At 45.1% G+C, this 15,234-nt stretch overlaps 1 protein-coding gene across 1 annotated transcript in view; it reads right to left on the bottom strand.

Moving 5' to 3' along the window:
* Nucleotides 1-895: 895 nt before the first annotated feature.
* The window catches only part of LOC126419646 (uncharacterized), a 179,593-nt gene continuing 165,254 nt past the window's right edge, over nt 896-15,234 (bottom strand). Inside the window, exon 9 of the mRNA XM_050086835.1 lies at nt 896-961. Within this exon, the coding sequence (XP_049942792.1) occupies nt 896-961 (66 nt within the window). The remainder of the gene's footprint in view (nt 962-15,234) is intronic.

The raw sequence follows: 15,234 nt of genomic DNA, 5'->3' as shown, positions 1-15,234 counted from the left end.
ATTGCTTCCTCAAGGTCTAAACATCACTACTGTCATTTATGGTCAAGAACTGAGACGTCTTCCAGTCGCAATCCAAGAACAACGACCAGGAGGACTGCATGAAGTGATGCTACTCCACAACGCCCACCCGCATTCTGCTAGACTGAAAAAAAAAGAAAAAAATACTGTACAGGAGTTGGGATGCGAAGTCATTGTGCACCCGCCTTATTCTCATGATCTTACGCCCTCAGATATTCACCTTTACCACTTTCTATCGAACAGCCTTCAAGGAACTCACTTTCAGGATGAAAATGCGACCCGAACATGGGTTGTCGAGTTCTTCGTCTGGAAATCACGTGATTTCCACGGTCCATAATGAAATAGTTACACCAGCATTGACAGGCTGTTGTAAATAGTGAAGGAGAATATATTGTTGATGACTAAAGTCTCTGTGTTGTGTATCTGTTGTATTTATAAAACTTATGGATAATGCTACGATCTTGTGCACCAACCTTATAATTAGTGAAGTAAATCCTTCGAAAAATTATTGCAATTTGGTTTCATGAATAGTACACAACATTTGCATTTTACGAAATTAATTCTGTCGAATTAAAAATTTCTTCTACACTTTCATTAGTCACATATGCTGATAGCTTTATCAATGTCAATGTGAAATAAAATTACTCATAGGAGAATAATAACAAAATAAATGGTGGTTAACAAGGAAGGCTTGCATTAACATTTGAAACTTCTTTCCTGTGCTCATTGCTGTATATTGTTATTTCAACTAGGAAATTTAAAACTTATGATTTTGTTTTACAATATTGTTTCTGTAACTAAAAATATACAAGTAATAGTCTGTGCTTATCTGTGTATACAGAAAGTGAGACAGATTCTGATTTGTGGAGTCATCAGCTTAATGATTACCCGTCTCGGCTGCCTGGTACATGAAATTGAACAGTGAGTAGGCAGCTTTCAGCACCTGTGGAAAAAGGCAATACAAAATTATCTTACAGTAAGTGTCACCCACGGCTGTGCTGAAATACCAGTAAAATGAAATGAAATATGCTTGTGGCTTTATTGGCTGGGAGGCACCGATCGGAACGTTCGTGCGCTTGGTGCAAGCTTTTTTAGTTGGCGCCACTACGGCAAGTTATACGTTGGTCATGATAAAATAATGATGAAGACAAAACACACACTCAGTCACGAGGGGAAAAAATTCCATTCTGGTTTGAATCGTACACGGGAACATCCTGTACAGGTAGCTACGTTAACCGCATGACCACAAGCTATTGATATAAATCGGTATGCATCTCCGAAGCTACACTGAAGAGCTAAAGAAACTGGTACACCTGTCTAGACCCCCGTGAGCACGCAGATGTGTCGCAACACGACGTGGCATGGACTCCACTAATGTCCGAAGTAGTGCTGGAGGGAACTGACACCATGAATTCTGTAGGGCTGTCCATAAATCCGTAAGAGTACGCGGGGGTGGAGATCTCTTCTAACAGCACGTTGCACAGCATCACAGATATGCTAAATGATGTTGATGTCTGGGGAGTTTGGTGGCCAACGGAGGTCCTTAAACTCAGAAGAGTGTTCCTGGAGCCGCTCTGCAGCAATTCTGGACGTGCGGCTTGTCGCACTGTCCTGCTGGAATTTCCCAAGTACGTCAGAATGGCCAATGGATGCAGGTGATCAGACAGGATGCTTACGTACGTGTCACCTGTTAAGAGTCACATCTAGACGTATCAGTGGATCCACATCACTCCAACCGCACACGTCTCACACCATTACAGAATCTCCACCAGCTTGAACAGTCCCCTGCTGACATGCAGGGTCCGTGGATTAATGAGATTGTCGCCATAACCGTACACGTTCTTCCGAACGATAAATTTTGAAACGAGAGTCGTTCGATTAGGCAACATGTTTCCATTCATCAACAGTCCAATGTCGGTGTTGACTGGCCCAGGCGAGGCGTAAAGTTTCGTGTTGTGTTGTCGTCAAGGGTACACGTGTGGGCCTTCGGTTCCGAAAGCCCATATCGGTGAATAGATCGCACGCTGACACTTGTTGATAGCACAGCATTGCAATCTGCAGTACTTTGCGGAAGGGTTGCACTTCTGTCACGTTGACCGGTTCTCTTGAGTCATCGTTGGTCCCGTTCTTGCGGGATCTCTTTCCGGCCGCAGCGGTGGCGGAGGTTTGATGTTTTACCGTATTCGTGATATTCACGGTAAACTCGTGAAATGGTCGTTCGGGAAAATCCCCACTTCAGCGCTACCTCGGAGACGCTGTGTCCCATCGCCTGTGGGCCGCCTATGACACCACGTTCACTCACTTAAGTCTTGATAACCTGCCATTGTAGCAGCAGTAGCCGATCTAACAACTGCCGTATTCTGCCTCTTTACATATCTCTGAATTTGAATACGCATGCCTATACCAGTTTCTTTGCCGCTTCAGTGTATAAGCGCCGCGTGGCGCTGAGTATCTAAAATCCCACGGCCTTGTGACTAATATGGAAGTATGGATTACACACGTAGATGACTGTGTGAGCATTGTATTCATTACGTTGAATGAGTTTATGCACAACGTATCAAACAATAGAAGCGTTTTCACAAGTATGATGAAGTTATAAAGTCAGAGAGTAAATACAAATATCAAAAAAACTTTTGCAGCACCTCGGTTCCGAGAGTTCCGGAACCTGTACAGAAAATTAGAATAGAGATCAACATAAACATCATTTCCTCCCTTTTTATTGCTTATGAAATCATACATTCCACGTGGTACCACCATACAGCCAGACCTTCAGAAGTGGTGGTCCAGACTGCTGTACACACCGGTACCTCTAATACCCAGTAGCACGTCCTCTTGCACTGATGCATGCCTGTATTCGTAGTGGCATACTATCCACAAGTTCATCAAGGCACTGTTGGTCCAGATTGTCCCTCAACGGCGATTTGGCGTAGAACCCGCAGGGTGGTTGGTGGGTCACGTCGTCCATAAACAGCCCTTTGCAATCTATCCCAGGCATGTTCGATAGGGTTCATGTCTGGAGAACATGCTGTCCACTCTAGTCGAGCGATGACGTTATCCTGAAGGAAGTCATTCACATGACATGCACGGTGGGGACGCGGATTGTCGTCCATGTAGACGAATGCCTCGCCAACATGCTGCCGATATGATTGCACTATCGGTCGGAGGATGGCATTCACGTATATCGTTACAGCCGTTACGGCGCCTTCCATGACCACCAGCGGCGTACGTCGGCCCCACATAATGCCACCCCAAAACACCAGGGAACCTCCACCCTGCTGCACTCGCTGGACGGTGTGTCTAAGGCGTTCAGCCTGACCAGGTTGCTTCCAAACAGGTCTCCGACGATTGTCTGGTTGAAGCATACGCGACACTCATCGGTGAAGAGAACATGATCCCAGTCCTGAGCGGTCCATAGGGCATCTCGCTGGCCCATCTGTACCGCTGCATGGTGACATGGTTGCAAAGATGGACCTAGCCATGGAGGTCGGGAATGAAGTTGCGCATCATGTAGCCTACTGCCCACAGTTTGAGTCGTAACATGACGTCCTTTGGCGGCACGAAAAGCATTATTTAACATCGTAGCGCTGCTGTCAGTGTTCATCGGAGCTATAATCCGTAGGTAGCGGTTATCCACTGCAGTAGTAGCCCCTGGCGGTCTGAGCGAGTCATGTCATCGACAGTTTCTGTCTCTCTGTATCTCCTCCATATCCGAACAACATCGCTTTGATTCACTCCGAGACGCCTGGACACTTTCCTTGTTGAGAGCCCTTCCTGGCCCAAAGTAACAATGTGGACGCGATCGAACCGCGTTATTCACCGTCTAGGCATGGTTAACTACAGACAACACGAGTCGTGTACCTCCTTCCTGTTAGAATGACTGGAACTGACCGGCTGTCGGACCCCCTCCGTCTAATAGGCGCTGCTCATACAAGGTTGTTTACATCTTTGGGCGGGTTTAGTGATATCTCTGAACAAAGGAACTGTGTCTGTGATGCAATATCCGCAGTCAGCGTCTGTCTTCAGGAGTTCTAGGAACCGGGGTGATGCAAAACTTTTTTGATGTGTGTAGGTTTGTCAAAGAGTAATTATTGTTCCTTATTTTGTGTTATATTCTTCAAATCAATAAATTTGTTGTACTGCGCACTTTCTACCGTAGTCTATGTTCCTATTCGGTGTTTAAGCTACCTTCATATCAGATTTCATCAAAATCGGTTCAGCGATTTTGTTGTGAAAGAACAACATACAGTTACTGTCACATTTTTAATATTACGTAAGTATAGATCAGCATTTTCACGAATTTTGCAGGAATTCACAGTGCGTAATTTAAATTAATGGCATAGTTACTAGTGTCCTACTACGTAAGTGTATATCACGGATATTGTTAGAAAATACTCTACCGTGTCAATAACTACAAGGATTAGGCAAAATAAAGTGAGCACCCAAGTAGCCGGCCGCTGTGGCTGAGCGGTTCTAGGCGCTTCAGTTCGGAACCGCCCTACTGCTACGGTCGCAGGTTCGAATCCTGCTTCGGGCATGGACGTGTGTGATGTCGTTAGGTTAGTTAGGTTTAAGTAGTTCTAAGTCTAGGGGACTGATGACCTCAGAGACTAGTCTTCGCCTCCCTCTACAATTTTTACCCTCCCAACCCTCCGTTTGGTACTAAACTGACCATTCCTTGATGCCTCAGAAGGTTCCTATCAATTTACATACATCGTTTTTCAGTCGAGTTGTACCACACAGACATTCTCCCCCCGACTCGATTTAGTGTCTCCTTATTGTTTGTGTTATCTACTCATCTAATCTTCAGTATTATTCTGTAATACCACTTCCAAAATCTTCTATCTTTTCATATCTTTACTGTGTTTAATTTCCATACAAAGCAATATCCCCGATAAATAATTTTAGAAAAGACTCCTAATACGTGAACTGATATCTGATGTTAGCAAATCTCTCTATCTCTCAGAAGAGCTTTCCTTGCTAACGCCAGTCTACATTTTATATTCCGTTTACTTCTGCCATCATCAGCTGTTTTGCTGTCCAAACAGCAAATTTCATCTACTACCAAGTATCTCCTTTCCACTCTAATTCTCTAAGAATCTCCTAACTGCATTCCACCACCCTTGTTTAACTTTGGCTGATAATGATTGTGTCATATGAAAACTTGTCATCGAGAGTGTGCACTGACCAGAACGCAATGCACCAATCAACAAAGTTAACATATAGGGAGACAGACCTGGAAGAGGTTGATGTAACTATACTGCTAACAAAAGATTTGACCTTTAAAAAATGGCTCTGAGCACTATGGGACTTAACTTCTGAGGTCATCAGTCCCCTAGAACTTAGAACTACTTAAACCTAACTAACCTAAGGACATCACACACATCCATGCCCGAGGCAGGATTCGAACCTGCGACCGCAGCGGTCGCGCGGTTCCTGACTGTAGCGCCTAGAACCGCTCGGCCACTTCGGCCGGCGATGTGACCCTTACACTGCCGTTGACACCTCTGTCTCTCTTTAGAAACCTATGTAAAACTAATGCTTCTTCACACACAACGGCAGTTCGTCACAGTGAAGCAAATACTTTAGAAGTACAGCAGGTTATATTTATGATTTAAGGCTCGTTTAACCAGAACGGAGTTGTAGGAAGTCAGTGGTCTCAAAATGTAAGTCAGATCGACACTCCAAAAATTTTCGTTTTATCTAATTCACTGAACAGTCCGTAAAACTAAATGATCTTCTGAAAACTATTCCAAAATAAAGTGAGTGACTCTAAACTCTGTAGGATTCACGTTACCTGGAAGATTGGAAGATGTAAACGGATAAGACCTCTATATCTGGGAACTTCACGAGGTACATTAAATATTAAAACGTAAATAACCGACCAAACAAGGTGCGTGTCGAAATTAGTACGAGTGCTCAGAAGGTGAGATACACTACGCTTCAACAAAACTTACAGTCTTAGGAAACAGAAAACAGGTGCCAATAAGCACCACGCTAGATTTGGGAAACTAATCCCTTCGAACTCCAAGATCACTCTCCACAAATCGTGCACAATTTTCAAAGCAAAAACGTATGCTTCTGTTAAAACAGGGGAAAGTAATTGAAACTTCCCAGTTACCTTAGCAAAACGTACAATTCGAAATCATGAGGTTGGTACAGCCTTCAAACGGTCTTTCTACATTGGCTATACGTGTCTGCCCCGTGCTTGGTAGCACTCGCTGTAAATTTTAGAGAGCAATAACGACTTTTCCCACGCCAGGAAGGTATCGGGACGGGATCCACTTTGATGTACAAACAGGAAGGCGAATTTCACGTTCTCGCATCCTCGGCGTAAAGCGAGGCCACTGCTCTAGAGGTGCAGTGAACGCCACTTGCTAATCACTCAGGGAATGCCAGGCCCGTCTGACTTGTCTCCATCTGCTGAGAAAACGAATACTTTCTGTCCTCAGTAAACTGTGTCGAACTCACACTACTTAAAATTGCGAAATCTTAGCAAAGCTGAATCCAAATCGCGAAGCAATATTGACAGCTGTGTCACAAACATAAATTTTCAAGAAATTATCCATTCTGTTCAACTTCTTTTCAGTCCTTTGTCGTCAGTCATAGAATTACAATATCATAAGTTATCACGTTCATCGCAGTGATCGACGGCCTTACTTAACGACCGATAGCAGCGGAGTTTGCTTTGAGTTGTCAGTACTAACTGAGAACACACTGCGTGAAATAACCGCAGAAATCAATGTGGTACGTGCGATGAACGTATCCGTTAGGACACTGCGTTCACGTGGTGAGAGGTAATGCCTGAAATTTGGTATTCTCGGCACACTCTTGAGACTGTGGATCTCGGAATATTGGATTCCCTAACGATTTCCGAAATGGGATCTCTCATGCGTCTGCCTCCCGTCGTGCGCCCACAATCACGTCGGAAAACGTTTCACATGAATCAGCTGAGTAGAAATAACAGCTGCGCCAATGCACTGCCCTTTTATAGCTTGTGTACACGATACTACCGCCATCTATATATGTGCATATCGCTATCCATGACCTCTGCCACTTCAATGTGTAAGTACCTGGAGCTAAAAACTGCTTAATTCTGTCTAAAATTACAAACACAGAGCTCATTTCAACGACGGTAATAAAATACGACCAACGAACGTAGTTATTATTTGGCAGCAGAGATTCTGAATTTAATACTTGTATCGGGAGGGTAACATAAACGTCTACAAAGTTAAAAACCTCTGGATAAACAAGTCACTCATAATTTTAACTTATTTTGAGTAGGAAAACTGGTTAGAATTTTGATAATATACGCACTGATAAACCAAAACATAATGACCACAGCTCACTGACAGATTGAATGCCGCCTGTTGGTGTCGTCGGCACGAAACACATTAAGGAAGATATGTAAAAGAGCCAGAGACGAATGCGTAGCCATCCTTGCAACGATACGGTCCACAATTGTATGTAAGACGTCGTGGTCTCCTGACCTTCATTGCTTACATATTCCGCCCTCACAATCATATTCCACACATCAACACGCTTCATTCGAACCCAAACTCGATAAGATAAAGTCAATGTTGTATGAATTCATGTAAACGATATGCAAATAACAAATAAACCACAAATGCGAACCAAGATTTAAATACTCGAGGCTGGCGTACACACACACATTCAAGACACGACGGTAGCAGGGGCTTTTAATTCGGAAGACGCAAACCGCACCCCGGGGGGCCGGTCCCTTCACTCAGCCTATCTATGTCAGCCGGTGACTGTGCATAGAGCAGACAGCGTTTGCCCGAGTGAAAGGGAGAACGACCCAGTGTTCGGCTTGAAAGCAAATTCCGCTACATTGTGTGGGAGTGCCCAGCCTACGCATTCTGTACAAACAGAGCACGCAGTTTCAGAGACTTTCACAGGGTCAAAGCAAACGCCAAACGCCGATGCTACAGATTTCCGGATTGGTCGCCTTAAACGAAACGTCATTCTCCCGTTTTAGAAGAGCAATGCTGATTGGCAGACGATGCCTTGAGCTGAAGGAGTAATGGAAGAGACCGAAAGATATACCCCTTCACGTCTGGCGTGGAGAAGGGCCGTTCCGTTGTCGCTCTTGGAGCGAGAACACGTAACGAGAGCGTGCGCTCTCGTACGTGTACTGAAAGAGTGAGGAACAAGTCTCTCGTCAGTACTTCACTGGGAAAGCGCCTCTGTCGAGAGCGAATCGGAGTGCGACTCTGTATTGAGTCCTTGCGATTAAGCATTGTTCACTGTGTTGGCCACCACACTTATAGTGCGGTGTGAACGGACATAGTTATAGTTAAACTCTTGCGAGCGAATTTTTGAGTAACATCGTGGTGGACTGGTTATCTGACCAGTGTACCACGCCAATAGTTAGACTAGGGGCGTATAGGAGTCGTTCATCAAGGCGTAGGGAGAGTTTGATTGGCAAAGGTCAACCCAGATAGAACGAGAGTTATCTTATTTGTCAGCAGCGAGCGGCGCAGACAGCAGTCATCGCAGCTTACGGTGTTGTGCACTACAGCTCTTGTGAGCCCCATATTTCCTCCACAACAGTACATTTCACTGCATTTCACACGCGACAGCCTCAACCGTACCTAGCAACTTTCTAACGGATAATTATTCAAGTTGAGTAGGCGCGGCTGTCAGCCATTCTGCCAAGTCAATAACAAACAATCTTTAACTTTGTACAGAAAGTTCATTAGCGTATCCTATCCTTAAGAGGTAACTTCACATCCCGAAAAGAACCTGGAAATAACTTGTTCAATTCATAACTAAAAGTACCATAGTGATTTCTCAGAATGTTTGAAAAGTAAATAATAATTTTCGTTAGTTTCATGTTTTTCTGACACTAACTAGCACTACTCCAGTACCAAAGTATCCCAATAGTTACGTAAGAAATTTTGTGAATTTTTGTGTCATTTCCTTACTGCGGACGACTGCAGAAGATATTTATTGCTGAAAGTTTTTCAGGCATTTCTCTTTAGAACGTTAGGAGCGTCTGTCTGACTTCTGTAGTAGTGTGGGGGTGGAATTTGCATCTTGCAATTCCACATTGACGTCCTTGCAGGAGCCACAGGGTAAAGGGTACATCTCAGATTAATCCGTTGCGCAGGATGACAGAATAGCACCCACACGCTCACACAATGTGCGGAAATCCACTGACAAATGCGACTTTGACAAAGTGCTGGTTGTTATGGACCAGCTCCTCGAAGCTAGCATATCGGAACGAAGAAGCTGGTCAGCTGTTCGAGTGATACTGACATTAGCACGTACTGAAATATGTTAAATGACAGTGAAACCACGATGTTTTGACTGTGCGTGTCTCAGCACAGGACGTCAATATCGGTGGGTTACCTATTCTGTACCTCAGGATAGGGGACGATCTGTGGCAGATATGATGTCAGAGTACATTGCTGGGACAGGAAAGTTTCGGAACACACTGTTAATTTAAGATAATGATTTGGGCTGAAGCTATGAATTAAAATTTGTATCTATTCATGAAAAAATAGTGCCATACTTTATTTCGTACTCTCTTCTCCTGACTGATGACTACAGCGCGGAACTCCACACAAATGCATGTTGCATGGGTTTTTGTTTGTTTTGGTCATTTGGCGAATAAATACGTATTTAGAAGATTTAATCGATTTAACTACATAAAGTCAGACATTTATAATGCTTGTTATAGCATTTTTCTTCCGTCTTTCATTGATGATTCTCTCATATGAATTACGCCAACAATGCAGAACATTATCAGTTTTGCGAATTTTGTAATTCGCTTCGTGGTGACCTCAAGCGCCGCAGTTCGGTCCGATGCATGTAGATAAAAGTCAATTTACTTCCTACCTACGAATTTAAATAAAAATATGGTCCCATTTTTGTTAAGGGATGCTGTCCCGTGTATAATGAAATGTGGGAAAGCAATTAAAATGTTTTATTCTGACTTAAAGCTCATTAAAATTTTAGCCCATGAGCTACATCGTGCAGCTGAAACAGTACGTCTACAATATGACAACGTGAATACTCTGGTATATTCCACAAACAAGGTAAACAGACGCACAAATTAAAAAGGCTTGTTAATAATTCTGATAGCATTAATTAAGTCTTATACTAAATTTTTTTCCTATCGAAGGTATTCTTGGAAGCACCTGCCCACGATGCCGCATTTTAAAGTATATTGCCATCACAACCTATTTTAACCTGGATATTTGCTACCATCTTTTACCGTTACACACTAAAGTTACGAATGTCATAGGATACCTCCTAATACAATGTCGGACCTAATTTTTCCCGGCGTAGTGCAGCAACTCGACAACATGACATGGACTCAACAAGCCGTTGGAAGTGCTCTGCAGAAATATTGAGCCACGCTACCTCTGTAGCAGGAGGGTGCAAGATGTTGTGCACAAACTGACCTCTAGAGTACGTCCCGTTAATGTTCGATAGGATTCATGCCGGGTGATTTGGCTGGCCAAATCATTTGCTCAAACTGACCAGAATGTACTTCAAGCAAATCGCGAATAGTTGTGGCATATGACCCTGCGCATTGTCAGTCATAAAAATGTCATCGTTTTTTTGAACACGAAGTCCATGAATGGCTGCGAATGGTCTCAAGTTAGCCGATCATAACCATTACCAGTCAATGATCGGTCCAGTTGGTCCAGAGAACGCAGTCCATTCCACGTGAAAACAGCCAACACCTTTATGGACTAAGCAGCAGCTTGCTCAGTGCCTTGTTGACAACTTGGGTCCGTGGCTTCGTGGGATCTGCGTCACGCAGGAGCCCTACCATCAACTGAAATCTGAACTCATCTGACCAGGCCACTGTTTTCTGGTAGTCTAGGCTGCAAATGATATGGTCACGAGTCCAGGAGAGGTGCTGCAAGCTTGCAAGCTGGTAGTAATGGCACTCGCGTCGATCGTCTGCTGTCACAGCCCATTAACGCTGGGTTTCGCCGCACTGTCCTAACGGATACATTCGTCGTACACCACACACTGATTTCTGGGGCTATTTCATGCAGTGTTGCTTGTCTGTTAGCACTGACAGCTCTACGGAAAAGACGCTGTTCTCGGTCGTTAAGTGAAGACCGCCCGCCACTGCGTTGTCCGTGTTGAGAGATAGTGCCTGAAGTCTGGCATTGGCTGCACAATCTTTACACAGTGAATATCGGAATACTGAAATCTCTAAAAATGTCCGAAATGGAACGTCCAATGCGTCTGCCTCCAAATACGATTTCGTGTTCAATGTCCGTTAATCTCCGTCGTGGCCGGCCGCTGTGGCCGAGCGGTTCTAGGCACTTCAGTCCGGAAATGAAAGGTCTGTCAGCGCATTGCCCTTTTATACCTTGTGTGCGCGAAACTACTGCCATCTTTGTATGTGCTTATCGCTAGCCCACGACTTTTGTCATCTCAGTGTAATTTTAGTGAAGTCCTGAGGAGACTGTAAATGTCTGCAAATTTATTGATAACAACATCTATTTGCTTCATTCCATAGAAATGAGTTAAGTTACTGCCCCACAATTCTATTTATTTATTTTTGGTTTTGGGTCGTAGACATTTTAGATGCGACTAAATGCTACTTGCATTAAAAACACTGATGTGGCATTTGAGATGCGTATTTCAACCAAGAACTTTCAGACCAAATTTTTCCCATTTACCCGTGGAATTAACGAAGATGGAAGCCACAGGTAGCTGGAAGAATCTCTCACAATTATTGAAGTTAAAAAATCTTTGCAATTGTCCAAAGCAGAAGTAGTTATTGTAGAAAAAGGTAAGATGAACGAAGTTATCTTACTGAACTCTGAATTTGAGTTTATGAAGTTGACAAAAAATATTTTCCATCGAAAACTTTGAACTTGATTTGACTTTGTCCGCAATTTCTTCGCTTAAGCATGCGCCTGTCACTTCTTGTAATGTAGAAAGGGCATTTTATACGTAGAGGGGCGTTAAGTAAGTAACGCAACACATTTTTTTCTAAAAGCAGGCTGGTTATAGCCAGGATTTCAATACACCATATTATTGTTCACTGTTTTGGCTACAAAACCCTATTTTTAAACATAAGCTCCTTTCAGTGTGACGGTCTTATGCCACCTTACTAGGAGGCCTGTATACTTGCATAGTACCATTCTATTGGTCACCATTGGACCCAACGTAGGTCTTGCTGCCTCAATAACCTCCACATCATCCACGTATTCATCCTGACGAGCGCATCCGTCATTGGGCCAAATACATTCATGCTCATAAATTAAGGATAATGCTGATACATGGTGAAACAACGCTCTGGTGAGCGGTTTGCGGCTTTATATCACCTCGGGGTATAACCGTGCGGTGCATTTGACCTGCGGTCGTCGCACGGTGGCGCTGGCAGCAGTCCACATACGCAGAGGTGTGTTGGTGCATGTCAGAGTACGATGCAGCGAGTAAGTGTGCAGACGTTTTCAGGCGTGCTAATGGTGACTGTATGTTGAAATTGGCTCAAAGAACACATATTGATGAGGTTATGAGGGGTAGAATACTAGGGCGACTGGAAGCTAGTCAAACAGAGCAGGTCGTAGCACGGGCCCTCCGTGTGCCACAAAGTGTGATCTCAAGACTATGGCGACGATTCCAGCAGACAGGAAACGTGTCCAGACGCTACAGTACGGGACGTCCACAGTGAACAACACCACAAGAAGACCTATATCTCACCATCAGTGCCCGCAGACGGCCACGGAGTACTGTAGGTAGCCTTGCTCGGGGCCTTACCGCAGCCACTGGAACAGTTGTTTCCAGACACACAGTCTACAGACGACTGAACAGACATGGTTTATTCGCCCGGAGACCTGCAAGGTGCATTCCACTGACCCCTGATCACAGGAGAACCCGTAAAGCCTGGTGTCAAGAACACCGTACGTGGTCATTGGAACAGTAGTCCCATATTCACAGACGAGTCCAGGTATAGTCTGAACAGTGATTCTCGCCGGGTTTTCACCTGGAGTGAACCAGGAACCAGATATCAACCCCTTAAAGTCCTTGAAAGGGACCTGTAGGGAGGTCGTGATTTGATGGTGTCGCGTGGGATTATGATTGGTGCACGTACACCCCTGCATGTCTTTGACAGAGGAACTGTAACAGGCCAGGTGTATCGGGACGTCATTTTGCACCAGTATGACCGCCTTTTCAGAGGTGCAGTGGGTCCCACCTTGCTCCTCATGGATGATAACACACGCCCCCACCGATCTGCCATAGTGGAGAAGTACCTTGAAACCGAAGCTATCAGGCGAATGGAGTGGCCTGCCTGTTCTGCAGACCTAAACCCCACCGAGCACGTCTGGGATGCTCCCGGCCGACGTATTGCTGCACGTCTTCAAACTCCTAGGATACTTCAGGAGCTCCGACAGGCACTGGTGCAAGAATATAGGCTATACCCCAGCAGGTGCTGGACCGCCTGATCCAGAGTATGCCAACCCTTTGTGCGGCCTGCGTACGCGTGTTTGGTGATCATATCCCATACTGATGTCGGGGTACATGAGCAGGAAACGGTGGTGTTTTATAGCTCATGCGTTTCGGGACGGTTTTCTCAACTTATCACCAATACCGTGGACTTACAGATCTGTGTCGTGTGTGTTCCCTATGTGCCTACGCTAATAACGCCTGTTTTCGTGTAGTGCCACGTTGTGTGGCACCACATTCTGCAATTATCCTTAATTTATGAAAGTGAGTGTAGATGGAATGTGCGAGATGCGCTCTGTAGGGTGGATGAGGAGAAAGTCCAATGAAGTTTTGTGAGCTACTCTCGGCTGCGCAGACTTTTGTGAGGTGTTGGTATGTCGTGGAGAAGCAGTTCGTTTGCATTTTTTTGGCGACGAACTAGCTGAAGTCGTTTTTTCAGTTTCCTGAGGCTAGTACAATGCACTTCAGAATTGATCGTTGCACCATGAGGGGAGACATAAAATAGAATAATCCGTTCAGAGTCCTACAAGACCGTCGCCATGAACTTACTTGTTGAGGGAGCGGCTTCGAACTTTTTCCTCGGAGGGTAGGTGGTGTGGAGCCACTCCGTGGATTGGCGGTTTGTTTTTGGTTCGAAGTGATGAACCGATGTTTTGTCGCCTCTACCGATGTTCGTCAAGCAATTGTCACGATCAGATTCGTAACGCGCAAGCAATTCCGCATAGATGGTCTTCTGTTAAGCTGCGGGGAACCCAGGGGGCACACACCTTTAAGTACCCCGACTGGTAGACGAGTGTAGCTGCGCTACAAACAGAGATGTCCAGCTGATCAGCGAGCGTCTGTTTATAAGTCGTCGGTCACCTCGAATGAGCGTGTCCACACGATCCACTGCAGGAGTCATAGGTCTGTGCGGGCGGCGGATCGGGGCGGGAGATGGGACAAGTTTGCGCGACCTTGTTGCGACGGTGACAGATGTCTCAGCCAACGACTCTCCGTATTCTTGTTCACTGCCAGATCTCCATAGACATTCTGCATACACCTATGGATATCTGCGATGCCCTAGTTTTCCGCCAAAAGTAACTCAATGGCAGCTCTCTGCTTAGAACGCACCTCTGTGCTAGACGTCATTTCGAAGGATACCTATACCGCCGCCATCTATCGGAATTTCATGAAACTATGGGACGGACGCAGGAATATTGCACAAATTCGCTATTTTTCAACCAAAATTGGCCTGGAAAAATGTGTTACATTAATTATTGAAGCTTCCTCGTTAAAAGGACTTTATACACTCCTGGAAATTGAAATAAGAACACCGTGAATTCATTGTCCCAGGAAGGGGAAACTTTATTGACACATTCCTGGGGTCAGATACATCACATGATCACACTGACAGAACCACAGGCACATAGACACAGGCAACAGAGCATGCACAATGTCGGCACTAGTACAGTGTATATCCACCTTTCGCAGCAATGCAGGCTGCTATTCTCCCATGGAGACGATCGTAGAGATGTTGGATGTAGTCCTGTGGAACGGCCTGCCATGCCATTTTCACCTGGCGCCTCAGTTGGACCAGCGTTCGTGCTGGACGTGCAGACCGCGTGAGACGACGCTTCATCCACTCCCAAACATGCTCAATGGGGGACAGATCCGGAGATCTTGCTGGCCAGGGTAGTTGACTTACACCTTCTAGAGCACGTTGGGTGGCACGGGATACATGCGGACGTGCACTGTCCTGTTGGAACAGCAAGATCCCTTGCCGGTCTAGGA

The sequence above is a fragment of the Schistocerca serialis genome, chromosome 9, assembly GCF_023864345.2.
Source record: "Schistocerca serialis cubense isolate TAMUIC-IGC-003099 chromosome 9, iqSchSeri2.2, whole genome shotgun sequence".
In the NCBI taxonomy this organism is placed as follows: Eukaryota; Metazoa; Arthropoda; class Insecta; order Orthoptera; family Acrididae; genus Schistocerca; species Schistocerca serialis.
This window is presented reverse-complemented; position numbering and strand designations above follow the sequence as displayed.